The 17,579-nt window shown below is 40.9% G+C and overlaps 1 protein-coding gene across 5 annotated transcripts in view; it reads left to right on the top strand.

Moving 5' to 3' along the window:
• The window catches only part of LOC132816685 (neutral amino acid uniporter 4-like), a 197,838-nt gene that overhangs the window by 27,774 nt on the left and 152,485 nt on the right, over positions 1-17,579 (top strand). For 4 of the 5 annotated variants that reach the window (XM_060826547.1, XM_060826545.1, XM_060826548.1 and 1 more), the window contains exon 5: positions 14,131-14,226. The exons of the other annotated variant lie outside the window; for it this stretch is intronic. In XM_060826547.1, coding sequence (XP_060682530.1) covers positions 14,131-14,226 — 96 coding nt within the window. The remainder of the gene's footprint in view (positions 1-14,130; positions 14,227-17,579) is intronic. 5 annotated transcript variants of the gene reach the window in all.

The following is a 17,579-nucleotide window of genomic DNA, read 5'->3' as shown; positions in this document are numbered from 1 at the left end:
GTAAAACTCAATTTATTTTAGAAGACTTTTTTGTTTTCAGGTATTCTTTTGAGTAGTTATATAGCTACAATACTTCTATTGTTCCTGCAATTTTCACTTCAGCTAACCAAATATTATTGATCATGCTGAGTGCTCTCTCAGCTCACCCATGTGTTGATATCTTGCTGCATATTTCTGGATGGTGTGCTGGTAATCTGATCAACTGTGGGTGAAATTAGGGTGGCATGGTGGCACAGTGGTTAGCACTGCTGCCTCGCAGCGCCAGGGACCCAGGTTTGATTCCAGCTTCAGGTGACTGTGCAAACGCCACACAGATATTTTTCCTGTGACTGCATGGGTTTTCTCCGGGTGCTCCGGTTTCCTCCCACAGTCATGCGTGTCAGGTGAATTGTCCATGCTAAATTGCCCACAGTGATAGGTACGTTGGTAGGGAGTAGGGGAATTGGTCTGGGTGGGTTAGTCTTTGGAGGGTCGGCGTGGACTTATTGGGCCGAAGGGCCTGTTTCTGCATTGTAGGGAATCTAATCTAATCATCTAACAAGTAAGTCTGTAGTTCATGTGGAATAATTTCGAACAGAAGTCATTGAGCAGCAATTGTGATGATCAGCCCAAGTTGTTTGCTTCTTTCCACTTCCCTAAACAAAGACATTTGGGCAATTGCTGCCAGAATTTCAGAGTTTAGGAATTGAGCTTGAGACGTGCATGTTCGGTGTGGCTCAGTTCTTTCTAGAATTGTCCAGATAAATTCAATAACTTACTCCTGTAAAATGCGAGGTAACAGAAGTCTGTTTATTGAGAAATTGATAGTAGTTGGTACTAAATTATAACACTAATAATACAATAATGGTAGCATTAATATTGACTGTTTTGTACTCAACTTTGATTTGATTATTGGTATCTCATTGAATAGAAACTCATCATGTATTGCAAGGAGATTTATTACCAATGGCTTTAAGAAATATAGCACAAAGACAGAAACAATGCAGGTTTTATTGGCATAATTAAGCAAAGTAAAACCTCAAGTTGAGGTCACAACAGGAATGCTGAAAATACATAACTGGCAGGCAGGAGGCTAGAAGAACATAGCAAGCCAGGCAGCATCAGGAGGCAGGAAGATGTCGACGTTTCAGGTTTCAGGTGTAACCTAACTTCTTGATTAATACTTAGCAGGCCAGACAAAATCTGCAGAGAAACGGTTAACAATTAGGACTAAAGATGTTTTACTAGAACTATTGAGGGGCAGATATGAAAACAAATGGTGAAATATTCTGGTCTGTCAGCATCTGGAGAAGGAGAGGCCATTCTTTATGAAGGGTTCAATCTTTTGTATTTTTAGATTTCATTTTTACCAGTGTTTTGTTTTTAATAAATACTCTGTTAAATGTCTGATACAGGTAAATGTTAGGACTGTGATAACTGGAACCCAACAAATGCTTTTATTGAATTTGTCACCAACTAGAATGAAGTTTTGTATGTATGGTCCACATGATAAATTTGAGTCATAGTGTACTTCCAAAATAGAAAATGGCCCTTTGATGCATCGTGTCCATATTGATCAGCAAGTGTCTATTATTCTAATCCCATGTTCCATCTTGTATGTTGCAATGTTTCAGCTGCTTAAATGTTTTAATGGTTCCTCCCTCTGGGTGAAAAAAGTTTCTTCAAATCCTCTCTAAACCACCTGCTCCTTAGATATAAGTTTGCTCGGTGAGCTGGAAAGTTTGTTTTTAGACATTTCGTCACCATGCCAGGTAACATGGATGTACGTTTGCTCACTGAGCTGGAAGGTTCATTTGCAGATGTTTCATCACCATACTAGGTAACATCTGCAGTGAGCCTCCAGACAAAGCACTGCTGGTGTTTCCTGCTTTCTATTTATATGTTTTGTTTTCCTTGGTTGCTGTCATGTCCTATGGTGATGTCATTTCCTGTTCTTTTTCTCGGGGGGGGGTAAATGGAGTTCAAGTCATTGTGTTTGTTGATAGTGTTCCAATTAGAATGCCATGCTTCTCGGAATTCAAGGAAACCCAACCATATAAATAGAAAGCAGGAAACACCAGTAGTGCTTCGTCCAGAGGCTACCTAGTATGGTGATGAAACGTCTGAAAATGAACCTTCCAGCTCAGCAAGCAAACATACATCCAGAACCTCAACCTGAGCTACAAATCTTCACAAAGCATGCTACCAGGTAAGCCTCTGGTGAAGTACTGGTATTAATGACCTGCTTTCTATTTATGTGTGTAGGTTTCCTTGGATTGTTTCTTGTGGTAATGTCATTTGTTGTGGTGTCATTTCGTGTTCTTTTTCTTAGAGGGTAGTAAATGGGGTCCAAATTGATGTGGTTGTTGGATCGCCATGCTTCTAGGAATTCTCGTGAATGTCTCTATTTGGCTCATCTTAGGATGGATGTGTTGTCACAGTCGAAGTGTGTCCTTCATCATCTGCATGTAAGGAACTAGTGAGAGTAGGTCATGTCTTTTTGTGGCTAGTTGATGCTTATGTATCCTGGTGGCTAGTTTTCTGCCTGTTTGTCCAATGTTGTGTTTGCTGCAGTTCTTGCAAAGTATTTTGTAAGTGACTTTAGTTTTGCTTGTCTGTACAGTGTCTTTCAAGTTCATTAGCTGCTGTTTTAGTGTGTTGCTGGGTTTGTGGGCTACCATGATGCTAAAGGGTCTGAGTAGTCTGGTAGTCATTTCTGAGATATCTTCGATGTAGGGGAGAGTGGCTAGGGTTTCTGGATGCATTTAGTCTGCTTGTTTAGGTTTGTTGTTAAGTAATCTGTGTTAATTAGATGCCTGTTCTTTTTGAATATGCTGTAGAGGTGATTTTCCTCTGTTCTTTGTAGTTCTGCTGTGCTACAGTGTGTGGTAGTTTGTTGAAAAAATGTTCGCATGCAGCTTCGTTTGTGGGTGTTGGGATGGTTGCTTCTGTAGATCAGTATGTGGTCCGTATGTGTCGTTTTCCTGTGGACATTGGTTGAAGTTCCCCTTTGAGTGTTCGCTCTACTGTGACACTTAGGAATGGCAGTTTGTTGTTGTTTTCATCCTGTTTAGTGAATTTTATGCCAGTAAGCATATTTAGGGTGTAGGTTTGCTCGTTGAGCTGTAGGTTTAATATCCAGACGTTTCATTACCTAGCTAGGTAACATCATCAGTGGCGACCTCCAAGTGAAGTGAAGCTGTTGTCTCCTGCTTTCTATTTATATCTTTCTCCTGGAAGGGGTTCCTGGGGTGTGAGGTGATGTTATTTCCTGTTCGTTTTCTGAGGGGTTGATAGATGGCATCTAGATCTATGTGTTTGTTTATGGCATTATGGTTGGAGTGCCAGGCCTCTAGGAATTCTCTGGCATGTCTTTGCTTAGCCTGTCCCAGGATAGATGTGTTGTCCCAGTCGAAATGGTGGGTTTTTTTCATCCGTGTGTAGGGCTACGAGGGAGAGAGGGTCATGTCATTTTGTGGTTAGCTGGTGTTTGTGTATCCTGGTGTCTAACGTTCTTCCTGTTTGTCCTACGTAGTGTTTGTGGCAGTCCTTGCATGGAATTTTGTAGATGACGTTGGTTTTGTCCATGGGTTGTACTGGGTCTTTAAAGTTGGTTAATTTTTGTTTGAGTGTGTTGGTGGGTTTAGATTAGATTACTTACAGTGTGGAAACAGGCCCTTCGGCCCAACAAGTCCACACCGACCCGCCGAAGCGCAATCCACCCATACCCCTACATTTACCCCTTTACCTAACACTACAGGCAATTTAGCATGGTCAATTCACCTGACCCGCACATCTTTGGACTGTGGGAGGAAACCGGAGTACCCGGAGGAAACCCACGCAGACACGGGGAGAATGTGCAAACTTCACACAGTCTGTCGCCTGAGGCGGGAATTGAACCCAGGTCTCTGGCGCTGTGAGGCAGCAGTGCTAACCACTGTGCCACCGTGCCGCCCGTATGTGCTACTAGGGTTGTGTGCTACTAGGATTCAGAGGGGTCTTAGTAGTCTGGCTGTCATTTCTGAAACTTCTTTGATTAACGGTAAGGTGGTTAGGGTTTCTGGCTGTGTTTGGTCTGCTTGTCGTGGTTTGTTCTTGAGGAATCTGCACACTGTATTTTTGGAGTATCCGTACTTCTTGAATACGTTGTATAGGTGGTTCTCCTCTGTTTTCCGAAGTTTGCCTGTGCTGCAGTGTGTGGTGGCTCATCGGAATAGTGTTCTGATACAGCTTTGTTTGTGTGTGTTGGGATGGTTGCTGGTGTAGTTAAGTATTTGGTCAGTATTTGTCGGTTTTCTGTATACGCAGGTTTGTACTTCTCCGTTGTCCTTTCTTTCAACTGTGACGCTGAAAATGTGTTGCTGGTTAAAGCGCAGCAGGTTAGGCAGCATCCAAGGAACAGGAAATTCGACATTTCGGGCTAGAGCCCTTCTTCAGGAATTTTTACTTTCAACTGTGACGTCCGGGAATGCGAGTTTGTTGACTGTTTCTTCCTCTTTGGTGAACTTTATGCCTGTGAGGGTGTTGTTGATCATGTTAAATGTCTCTTCTATCTTGTTTCGTTTTTCTGATGACAAAGGTGTCATCCACGTAGCGGACCCAAAGGTTGGATCAGCTGTTTGTTTAAGTCTTTGTATTACTGCCTCTGCTAGGAGCCCTGATATCGGAGATCCCATGGGTGTCCTGTTGGTTTTGTCTATAGTTGTTGTTGAAAGTGAAATGAGTGGTAAGGCATAGGTCCACTAGCATGACAATGTAGTCCTCGCTGATGAAGTTGGTGGTGTTTGGTGTATGTGTCTTTGGTTTTTCTAATAGTGTAGTCAGTGTTTCCTCGGCCAGCTTGATGCTGATGGATGTGAGCAGGGGTGTTCTATCAAAAGAGACCATTATTTCATTCTCTTCTATCTTGGTGTCTTTGTTGTTCAGGAATTCTTGGATGGAGTGTCATGAGTCTTCTAGGTATTGTAGTCTTTGGTGTAGCTCCTTGGCTAATCTGTACGTTGGTGTTCCAGGTAGTGAGACTATCAGTCTGAGGGGTCTCCTGCTTCGTGAATTTTGGGTAATCTGTAGAAGCGCGGTGTGTTGGATCTGTCTGGTTTCATTTTTTGGAAGTCTGTCTTATTTAATTCTCCAGAGTTTGGAAGCTTTTTGAGTAGGGCTGTGATTCGGTTCTTTAGTTGTGGGATCAGGTCTATTGCCACCTGTTGATAAGTGTCAGTATCTGCAAGCAGTACATTCATTTTCTCAATGTAGTTTGTTCGAGCACCCTTTGTTCTCCTACCTGCAGACAATGTTTTTATCCTTTTTGAGTCCATCTAGTACTTTCCTTTCTTGTGTATTGAGTGTGTTTCCATTCTTTTTCCTGCTTAATATTGGTACAACTGTCTGTCTGATGGTTTGCTAGGTTTCTTCTGTGAGTCCGTTGTCTAACTGTTGTTTCAACCGCTGCTTAGAAATCTTTCTTGTCTGCATCCTGGAAGTTTTAATTTAATCCTCTTACTAAGACAGCTTTTTCACTTAGAAAGTTTTGAGAAGATTTGTAGTTCAGGTTGAGGTTCTGGATGTAAGTTTGTTCGGTGAGCTAGACTATTTGTTTTCAGATGTTTCATCGCTGTATTAGGTAACATCATCAATGAGCCTCCAGTGAAGCACTGGTGGTAGGCTAGCTTTTTATTTGTGTTCAGGTTTTCATGGTTTGGTGATGTCATTACATGTGGTGATGTCATTTCCTGTTCTTTTTCCCAGGGGTGATAAATGTGATTCAAGTCAGTGTGTTCATTGTTAGAGTTCCAGTTGGAATGCCTTGCTTCTAGGAATTCTCGTGTGTGTCTCTGTTTGGCTTGTCCTAGGATGGATTTATAAATAGAAAGCAGGTCACTAATGCCATTCCTTCACCAGAGCCTCACTACTGATGTTACCGAGTATGGTGACGAAACATCTGAAAATGAACCTTACAGCTCAGCAATCAAACTTAGATCCAGATCCACAATCTGAACTACAAATCTTCTCAGAACCCACAAATACCTGCTCCTTACCAGAAAACTGTGCCTCCTGGTTATTGACCTCTCTACTCAGGATAAAAATGTCTCCCCACTAATAATTAATGAAAAACTGCAGGTACTGAAAATCTGAAGTAAAAACAAAATGCTGGAGAATCTCAGCAGGTCTGGCAACATTTGTAGAAAGAAAACTGAGGACACGTTTTGAGTCCAGAAACCTAGCACATAACTCTGTTTTGCTCTGTAGAGATCCTACCAGACCTGCCAAGTTTCTCCAGCACTTTTATTTTTTGTTTCTGTACAGTATATGCCCCTTGCAACTTTGTAAACTTCAATTAGACCCTTTAACCTGAACCTTTCCTGTTCGGTAAAGGGCCCCATCCTATCTAGTCTGTCTCCATAGCTGAATCACTCCAAACCGGACAGCATTCTGGTGAATCTCTTCTGTATCCATTCTAGTGCATCACCCTACAGCCTTCTAATCTGTTTGTATAAGAATTCTATAATTTACATATTTAATTCTGGAATTAATTAAAGCACTTCACTGTTTGTACTTTACACTTGGAAATTGACTAAATTGCTGTAATATAATTGTTGCCAGGAATGGAGTGGAGTGTTTGAGTTATGAGAAGAGGGTTGGTGGGGCTGGAACTTTTATAATTGTGTTAAATATAATTGTGATTTAGGGTGATGAGCATTTAAATTTTGATGGAAAAAAGGAAATGTTCCTCTTTTTCCCTTTTTTCCAACACCCAACCCCCATAAAGTCATAGAGTCATATAGCATGAAAACAGAACCTTCGGTCCAACTTGTCCATGCCGACCAAGTTTCCCAAACTAGCCATTTGCCTGTGTTTTGTTCAGATCCCTCTAAATCTTACTTATTTATGTCCCTGTTCAAATGTCATTTAAATGTTGTAACTGTATTTGCATCGACTGCTTTCACTGGCAGTTCATTTCACACACAAAACTACACTCTGTGTGCTTGTCATGTCCCTTTTTAAAATCTTTTTCTTCGTACCATCAAAATATGCCTCCTGGTTTTGAAATCCCCTATCCTAGGGAAAAGACTATTGCTATTTACCCTATCTATGCTGTTATGATTTTATAAACCTTTACAATCGAACCCCTCAACGTCTCATGCTCCAGTGAAAAAAGTTCTAGGCCAGGCAACCTCTCCTTTTTAACTCAAATCTTCCAGCTCTGTTAACGTGCTTGCAAATATTTTCTGAATCCTCTCCAATTTAATAATCTTCATATAGCAGGGCGACCAGACCTTGAACACATTACTCCAAAAGTGGCTTTACCAGCATGCTGTACAACTGCAACGTAACATCCCAACTCTGATACTCAGTAGTCTGAGCAATGAAGGCAAACATGCTCAATGCCTTCTTAACCACTCTATCTGCCTGTGACACACTTTCAAAGAGCTGTATACCTGAACCCCTAGGTCTCTCTGTTCGACTACACTACCAAGGACCCTACCAATAATTGTATAAGACCTGCCCTTGTTCACCTTACCAGAATGGGACACCTCATATTTATCCAAATTAAACTTCATCTTGCACTCCTCACACCATTGACACGATTAATCAAGATCCCTTTGAAATCTTAGATAACCACCTTCACTCTCTACTGTATCATGAATTTTGGTGCCGTCTGCAAACCTATTAACCATGCTTCCTAAATTCTCATATAAAATATTTATATGAATGACAAGCAACAGAGGACCCAGCACCAATCCCTGTGGAACACAAATGGTCACCGGCTTCCACCGTTACTCTCTCTCAGTTATGGACAAGCCAATTTTGTATCCACTTGGCAAGCTGTTAGTGATTCCCAAGTGTTCCAGCTTTACTGTGGAATCTTGTCAAAGGCTTTACTAATGCTTATGTGGATAACGTCTACAGCTCTACCCTCCTCTATCTTTTTAGTCACATCCTCAAAAAACTCAGTTTGTGAGACATAATTTCCCATGCACAAAGCATGCTGACTACCTCTTTTAGAATTTACCTGCATTAGGACAAGCAGGAGCTATCTATCAAAATCTCCTCCCAACAGTTTAGACACAGTTGATATCTGTAGTTCCCATGTTTCTCTTTAAGCCTTTCTTAAGTAAAGGCACAACATCAGCCACCCTCCAATCCTCTAGCACCTCATTTGTGGCTGTAGATTATACAGATAGCTCTGCTAGGGGTCAAGCAATTTCTCCCCCAGCCTCCCCACCTTCCTGAGGTACACTTGATCCTGGAGATGTATCTGCGTTCATATTTTTCAAGAACTCCAGGACCTCCTCTTCTGTAATGCGGAGTGTTTTCAAGACATTAGTGTTTATTTCCCTGAGTTCCCTAGCCTCCATGTCTTTCTTCTTTTTGAATTTAGTATGACTGACTGTCTTGTGTTTATATGTGAGGACTGTAATACCCTTGCTCTTTATTTTGTTGCTCTGATTTTTACTGTTGATGCTGGTATCAAATGAGAGTACAATATTTTGGGAAAATGTACATCAAGCAGCTCTATAAATACTATGAGAAAAAAACAACCAATGGGTGACTGGTTGTACCAAAACTGCAGGGGTACCAGTAACCTGACAAGGAGCTTTGCTAGTGCCAGTTGGCAGCATTTAAACAAGTGTGGCGGGGGGTGGGAATCGGAGCAGTAGATCTGTAAGTAAAATGACTGAGGTGGAGTCTGAGATTATGGCTAGTAAGACTAAGAAGAAGAACAGATGGAGAGGTTACTGAACACAATGAGACTGGCAGTCTAAGGTGTATTTCTTTTAATGCAAGGAGTATGACAGGTAAGGCAGAGGAAGTTACTGCTTGGATTAATATAAATAACTGGGATGTTATAATTATTACAGATACTTGATTGAGAGAAGGACAAGACTGGCAGCTTAACGTTCCAGTCTTAGAATGTTTCAGGTGAGAAACAGATGTAAAAGAGGTGGGGGAGTTGTCTTACTGATTAGGGAGAATCTCAGAGCTGTACTGAGGGTTCATTCAGCAAGGCCATAAGGATAGCACCGGGGAAAATAAAGAGTACAATCACTTGGGGATTGTGCTACGAGGCTCCCAATACCCAGCAGTGATAGAAAAAAAGATACATGGATCAGTTATGGCAAAGTGTAAAAGCAATGGGATTGTTGTAGTGGGTGAATTTAACTTCTCCAAATTGACTGGGACTTTCTTCCTGCCAAGGCCTTGTATGAGAAAGAATTTGTTAGATGGGTCCAGTATAGCTGTTTGAAACCACGAAAAATAGTTCAACCTGGGAAGGGGCCATATGAGACCTTACATTGGAGAATGAGCATGGCTAGGTGATTGAAGTTTCAGTGGAGGACCACTTCCGAACAGTGACCATAAGTCCATAACATTTTAAATTACTTATGAATAAGCAAACAGTAGTTCTCAGGTAAAATTAGTTGATTGGGGAAAAGGTAAATATCGTAATATTAGGCAGGAACTGGGGAATGTAGATTGGGGGTGGCTGTTTGAGGGCAAAATTGGCATGTGAGAATGTGATTACGGTTTGGAACCCATATATTTCTGTTAAAATGGACAATAATGATGGTAAGATTTGGGAACCTTGGTTGACGGGAGAAATTGTGAGCTTAGACAAGGCATTTGTAAGGTTTAGGAAACTGAACACAGATCGAACCCTCAATGGATTCAAAGATAGTAGCAAAAGCTCAAGCAAAGAATTAGACTAAAAGTGGCCAGAAATGTCTTTGGCAAACAGGATTAAAGAAAATCCCCAAGGCATTTTATCTGTAAATAAGGAGCAAGAGGTCCACTGAAAGACAAAGGAAGAAATTAATAGATGGAGGTGGAGGAATTGCTGAGGTCCTTTAATGAATTCACAAACAGGAAGGATGTAGAATCATAGAGATGTACAGTACGGAAATAGACCCTTCGGTCCAACTTGTCCATGTCGACCAGATATCCTAAATTAATCTAGTCCCATTTGCCGGTACTTGGCCCGTATATCTTTGATCCCTTCCTATTCATATTCACATCCAGGTGGCTTTTAAATGTTGTCATTGTCCTAGCCTCCTTCACTCTTCTGGCAACTCATTCCATACATCAACTTCTGTATGAACTCATTGCGTCTTAGGTCCCTTTTTAAATCTAACCCCTCTCACCTGAAACCTATGCCCTCTAGTTCTCGATTCCACCACCCCAGGGAAAAAAACTTTGTCTATTTATTCTATTCATGCACCTCATAGTTTTGTAAACCTCAATAAGGTCAATCCTCGCTTCCAATGCTCCAGGGAAAACAGCCCCAGTCTATTCAGCTCTTTCTTGGGTGGATGGTGAATCTTGGAAAGGGTATGTTGATATTCTGAGGTATGTCAGTATTAAAAAGGATACGGCTTTGAGTATTTTGAAAAATATTAAGATCGGAAAAACCTGAGGAGCTGATGGTATCTATTACAGAATACTGAGAGAGGCAGATGAAGAAATTGTTGAGGCTGATTCAAAATGTTTTGGGTTCAGCAATATTCTGACAAGTTGGGCAGTGATAGAGCTGTGGTTCAGTGATGGACCTGCAGGTAATACAGGAGTCTTCTGCAGTTATTCCCCTCTGCAAAAGAAGAGCCTGTCAGGGGAGTAAATAGCAACAGCCAGGCCTGTGGCACCATGACTGACCCTGCTTTGGAGCAGGGCTGGGCAATGTCCAAATGAGCCATAGTAGTAGGAGACTTGCTAATTAGGAGCACAGACAGGCGTTTCTGTGGCCATGATTGAGACTCCAAGATGATGTGTTGCCTGGATTAAACATTATCTCTGAATGGTTGCATGAAATTCTTAAGGTGTAGGGTGAGCAGCTAGAGGTTATTGTACACACTGGAACCAACTCACTATGGAGTGAGTTCAGGGAGTTAGGAAAGAGGCTGAAAAACAGGACGTCTCTGGGTTACTACCAGTGTCACTTGCAAGTGAGGCAAGTGGTAGAAAAAAACCCAACAGATTAATGCATGGTTAAGGAGCTGGCACGGGGGCAGGGTTTCAGGTTCTTGGATCATTGGAATTGCTTCTGGGGCAGGGGTGACCTATCTAAGAGGGACTGGGTTGCATCCAAGTTGAAAGGGAACTATTATCCTTGTAGGGAGGTTCACTAGTGCTACCCAGGAGGATTTAAACTAGAATGGCAGGTGGCTGGGAACCAATACAGCAGGCCAGCAAGTGGAGGGACTGAGGGGAAGGTAGGAACAGTAAGTCAGAACATAAGGCCAGGCAGACACAGGTAAATGAACATAATGGTATTAATGGACTGAAGTGTGTTTATTTCAACACAAGAATTATGATAGGTAAGGGAGGTGAGCTTAGAGCCTGGATCATACATAGGGCTGTGATGTTGTGGCCATAACAGAGACTTGGTTGAGAGTAGCACAGGACTCTTCCAGGGTTTTGTTATTTTAGATAAGGCAGAGAAGAAGGTGAAAGAAGTGGAGGAGTTCAATGAGGGAAAATGTCACATCTGCACTCAGCGGACATATTAGAAGACTCATCCACTGATGCAATATGGATAGACCTCAAAAATAAGATGGCTGCAAACACTCTGATAGGATTATATTATAGGCTCCCCAAATGTCACCGAGATATTGAGGCACAAATATGTGCGCAGATTAGGGAAAGATGCAATAACAACAGGGTTGTCATAGTGGGTGACTTTAACTTCCTCAATATTGACTGGGACTCCCTTATAGCAAAAGGTTTAGACAGTGCAGAATTTAAGTGCATCCAAGAGGGTTTCTTGAAACAGAATGTGGATAGTCCAACTAGAGGAGGTGCCATACTGGACCTTGCATTGGCTAATGAGCCTGGCCAGGTGACTGGCTTTTCAGTGGGAGAGAGCATTTTGGAAACAGTGATTACAACTCCTTAAGTTTTAAGAAAGCTTTGAATAAGGGTACGTTAAGACTTTGTGGGAAGGTACTAAATTGGGGGAAGACAAATAGTGTTCATTTGACATGTGGGACTTGTTTAAAGATCTGCTGATGAGAGTTCAGGACTTGCATGTTCCAATAAGGAGGAAGGACAAGGATGGCAAGGTAAGGGACCCTTGGATAATGAGGGACATTGTGAATTTAGTCAAAAGGAAAAAAGAAGCATATGTTAGTTTTAGGAAGCTAAAATTGGACAGGCCCATGAAGAATGTAAAGAAAGCAGGAAAGAACTTATGAAGAGAATTAGGAGAACAAGAAGGAGCCATGAAATGACCTTGGCAAGTAACATTAAAGAGAATCCCAAGACTTTTCTTTGCATACTTTAAAAATAAGAGGATAACTAGGTAGAAAGTAGGACCACTCAGTGGTAAAGGAGGGAACTTGTGCTTGGAGGCAGAGGATGTGGGTGAGATCCTAAATGAGTACTTTCTGTTAGTCTTCATCCAGGAGAAGGATATGGAGGATAGTGGGATTATTATGGAGGATGCTAACATGTTAGGGCATTTTGAGATCAAAAAAGAATTAGTTTTGGGTCTTGTGAAGTGTCTTCAGCTGGATAAGTCCAAAGGGCCTGATAGAATTTACTGTAGGCTATTGAAAAAGGCAGGAGAGGATATTGCTGGGGCCTTGACCAAGATCTTTGTATCCTCGTTAGCCACTGGAAAGGTCCCGAAGGATTGGCAAGTTGTTGTTCCTCTGTTCAAGAAGAAGAAATAAGGATAATCTAGGTAACTGTAGACCGGTGAATCTTACATTGGTGGTTGAGAAGCTATTGGAGGTCATGTCTTACTAGCTTGATTGAACACAAGGTTTGTAAAGCTTTGTAGCTCAGGTTGAGGTTTAGGGTGTAGGTTTGCTCACTGAGCTGTAGGTTTGATATCCAGACATTTCATTACCTGGCTAGGTAACATCATCAATGGCGACCTCCAAGTGAAGCGAAGCTGTTGTCTCCTGCTTTCTATTTATATCTTTCTCCTGGATGGGGTTCCTGGGGTTTGTGGTGATATCATTTCCTGTTCGTTTTCTGAGGGGTTGATAGATAGCATCTAGATCTATGTGCTTGTTTATGGTGTTGTAGTTGGAGTGCCAGGCCTCTAGGAATTCTCTGGCATGTCTTTGCTTGTGATGTCTGGCATGTGATCTCTGCTGTTTGTGATATATATGTATGTATAAGTAACTGGGATGAAAATGTTACAAAGATCAATGGAGTTGTGGATATGTACAAGGTTGTAAAATGATACAGTGAGGTATGGGTTAGTAGCCGATATGGGTGGAGAAATGGCAGATGGAGTTTACTCCGGGTAAGTACTTTGAGAGATCAAATGTTAAGGATAAATCTACAGTTAATGGTAGGACCCTGATCTGTATTGATGTACAGAGCGATCTTGAAGTTCAAGTTCATAACATCCTGAAAGTGGCCACACAAGTAGATAGAGTGGTAAAGAAGGCATATAGCATCAGGAATGTTCTGATGAAGCACTTATGCCTGAAACGTTAATGCTACTGCTCCTTGAATGCTGCCTGACCTGCTGTGCTTTTCCAGCGACACACTTCTCGAATTAAGTACAAGAGTCAGGATGTAATGTTGCAGCTTTACAAGACTTTGGTTAGGTCACATTTGGAGTTTTGCATTCACTTCGGGCTGTCACATTTCAGGAAGGCTGTGGAGGTTTTGGAGAGGGTGCGAAGAGATTTACCTGGATGCTGTCTGGATTAGAGGGTATGAGCTATAATGAGAGGCTAGAAAAAATTGTGTTGTTTTCTCTGGAGTAGCAGAGATTGAGAGGAGACTTGATAGAAGTCTATAAATTTGTGAGGTGCATAGATAGGGTTGACCGTCGGAATCTTTTTCCCAGAATTGAAATGTCTAATACTGGAGCACATGCATCTAACATGAGAGGGGAAAAAATCAAAAGAGAAGTGAGGGGCATTTTTATTTGCACAGTGAGTGGTAGGAGTCTGGAATGTGCTGTCAGGGATGGGTGGTGGATGCAGATACAATAGCTATATTTGAGACTTTTCAATAAATATATGAATTTGCAGGAAATGGAGGGATGTGAACCAAGGCCAGGCAGAAGGGATTAGTTTAATTTGACATCATGTTCAGCATAACATCATGGGCTGAAAGGCCCATTCCTATGCTGTTCTTTATTCTAGATGTTGCAGTGCTAATACTTGGCAATTTCTTTTCTATATGCAGATTTCAAAAACAAGGTCTGAGTTATGGTGACACAGTTACATTTGCTTTGGAACAAGGACCACTCTTTTTTCTTCGAAGCAAAGCTTCATGGGGAAGGTAAAGTTGATGGAATGCAGTGGGACACTCAATGTCTAGAATTTATTAAACTGTTGCAATTAGGTCCCTATACTGACATCTCTTTGTAAATATATATTATGTATGAACATGATATGGTGAATGACAGACATTTCCCACTGGTTTTCTTTGTTCTGTATTTGATATTATGTGCTGTTAGCTTTAATTTCCTGAAATCAAATTATTAGATCTTGTGTTTTTAAAGGAACACAGAGTTGCAGACAATATTTCTTTACTTTGCAATTTGACAGTTATGATCTATCTGGTAGTTTTAGAATGGAGGTAATGGCAAGGTGTTGAGAGGAACAATGTTGATAGTCTATTTATATTTTGAACAGTAGCCCAGAGGAATTAATTTCTGTGCTACGTAAAATTTTTCTCAGTCCGTTCTTTACTTATTCACTGAAAGTGGATGATGTCGCTAAGGCATATTGTTACCCATCTGGAATTGCCCTTGAACTGGTTGGCTTCTTTGGCCATTTCAGAAGGCAGTTGACAATCAACCACATTGCTGGGTCTTGTGTCACATATTAGCCAGATAAAGTGAGGACAGCAGATTTCCTTTCCCAAAGGATATTAGTAAACAAGGTGATTCATTTGTCAACAATTAAGTTAAACTTCTATGTGGAGTTTGCACATTTCCTGGTATCTGCGTGGGTTTCTCTGGGTGCCATAGTTTCCTCCCACAATTCAAAGATGCGCAAGTTAGGTGAATTAGCTGTGCTAAATTGCCCATAATGTTCAGGGATGTGTAGGTTAGATGCGTTAGTCAAGGGTAAATGTAGAGTAATATGGTAGGGAAGTGGGTGTAGGTGGATTTTCCTTCAGAGTTTCGGTGTGGACTTGTTGGGCCAAATGGCCTGTTTTCACAGTGTGGGGATTTTATGAATGAATAAAATTCCACCAGCTTCCTTGATGGGATTTCAATCTGTGTCACCCAGAGCATTACCCTGGGCCTCTGAATACTAGTTAAGTGTGTTGCCAAGGGTAGCCCACAAACCTAACACCACACTTAAATAGCAATTAATGAATCTAAAGGATCCATTAGATAGTACCAGCAAAACTAAAGTCATTTACAAGATGCCATGCAAGAACTGTAAAAAAAAAACACTACATTGGACAAACTAGCAGGAAACGTGCCACCAGGATACATGAACACCAACTGGCCACCAAAAGACACAACCCACTATCACTGGTTTCTATAAATACAGACAAGGAAGGATACCACTTTGACTGGGACAATGCACACATCCTAGGACAGGCGAAACAAAGACACATGAGGGTTCTTAGAGGTGTGGCATTCTAACCAGAAGTCCATCAAAAAACACATCGATTTAGATCTTATCTACCTTGCCTTGAAAAAAAGAACCGGAAATGACATCACCTACCTTAAGAAACCAAGACCTATAAATAGAGAGGCGGGACATACCACCAGCGCTTTGCCGGAGACTTGCACTGATGATGTGCTCACCTAGCATGGTGATGAAACGCCTGAAATCAAACCTTCAAGCTCAACAAGCTAGCTTACATACTTATCATCAATCTGAGCTACAAATCTTCTCAAATATCGCTAACAAGCTTGTTTTTTAAATCTGACATTGTGTCCTGTAATCAAAGACTTTCCTCCCTGAGAACATTAGTTTTCTTTTATTAATTTTCTAATGCTAGTTGTGAACGGTCAGATTTGTTGAATTCAGTTTCACACTTAATGCAGGATTTGAGCTGATTGTCTCTAATAAGATACAGAGATCCTTGGCCGTGGCTATTTTTGTCAAAGTACTTACTTTATGTGATAAATGTGATTTGATAGTAGTAGAGTTTCACTGTTTCAAATGTTGAAAATTTGACTTTGTATTCCCAGACACATTATTTCTCCCAAAGACATTTTGCCAGAAAAACACACACTAGATTTTTTTTGCTGCAATACCTTAACTTTAAAATATAACAAAGAACTGCAGCTGATGGAAATCTGGAGCAAAAACAGAAATTGCTAGAGAAACTCAGCGGATCTGGCAGCACCACTGGAAGGGTCACTGGACCTGAAACATTAACTCTAGTTTTATATTTGCAATAGTTAAGGGAATTCTGCACTTCACTTTGTAAAGACTGTCAATGTTGGGCAGTCTCCTCAAGGTGACCAGCAGGTAGCTTTAATCATGGAGGCAATTCATTCCATAGCCTTGAAGATTGTTGTTATGTTCAGCCTTCACACCCTCAGTTCAAAAATGCCACCAATTCTTTTATCAAGTTGTTTGATTGACTGTCAATTCACCCAGCAGTTGTCAGCTAAGAAGCAGTGTATTTATTTCTTGTCGAACCTATGTATAAATATAAAATATTAAATGTTTGGTAAATTCCAGGATTCCTACAAGTGCAGGGCATATTAGATAGCATGAATGTAGCTATTTCCCTATTAAATCTTGACTGTTCTGCCCCCAGCACTTGTTTCTCTTCAAGCTTTGCTGCCATGTCATGCTCACTGTTCACATTTTCCAAGTGAGATGGATTTAGGGTTCCCAATGGTGCTATCTTTCTCAGGGCTTCTAAGTGCAGTGTTTTTGTACTATTGAGCAAAGATAGGAAAACATTGAATCATAGGAAAATTGCTCATTGATATCCTTCAAATATACTGTGTATTCCATCTTACTAGGTAGTGTCTTTATAGCTTTGAGTATCCTTGAGTAGGAAAAAGTGAAAGGGTGACATATGTAATTGTGGGATTGCATTAACTGAGTTAAAGAGAGACTGTCTGTTTAATTCTTTTCCAACTCTTATTGCCCGAGAATCTTTTCAAAGATTTCTGATTGGTGATTCATTTTGTAGTTAGTACATGTGTTGAATTTTAAGCCATCTTGTGCAAACTGAGTTGAAGTATATTGGTTATATCAGATTTGTGCCCTTCTTGCATGCCATCTATATGGTGGTAATTGACCGTACAGCTACGTTATTGAAATGTTTTAATGAGTTAATCACTTGGAACATGTGTTTGGCAGGACTGTCTATTTGACTGTGTTGCTGTGATTTTGGGCATAAGACTCGATGTCACACCTGGTGTACATGTTTGGCATGGTTGAGTTGTACATGAGGAGTAACTTGATTGGTTGCCGTTTTGTAGTATATTATCAGAACATTTTCAGAATCCTTTAAAATGTACCATCTTCTCCTGTATGTCTGTCTTGTCTTGAAATGTTAACCCATCCTTTCAGATATTGATGAATCTCTGTATTTCCTTGACTTTTTGATTTTTGAACTCTGCTAACTATGAAATGTGAAACCAATATCAAACTTAATGCCAACATTCAAACTTATTTGGCAGAGCATGAGTTGATATTCCC

This window comes from Hemiscyllium ocellatum, chromosome 6 (assembly GCF_020745735.1).
Source record: "Hemiscyllium ocellatum isolate sHemOce1 chromosome 6, sHemOce1.pat.X.cur, whole genome shotgun sequence".
Classification (NCBI taxonomy): Eukaryota; Metazoa; Chordata; class Chondrichthyes; order Orectolobiformes; family Hemiscylliidae; genus Hemiscyllium; species Hemiscyllium ocellatum.
This window is presented reverse-complemented; position numbering and strand designations above follow the sequence as displayed.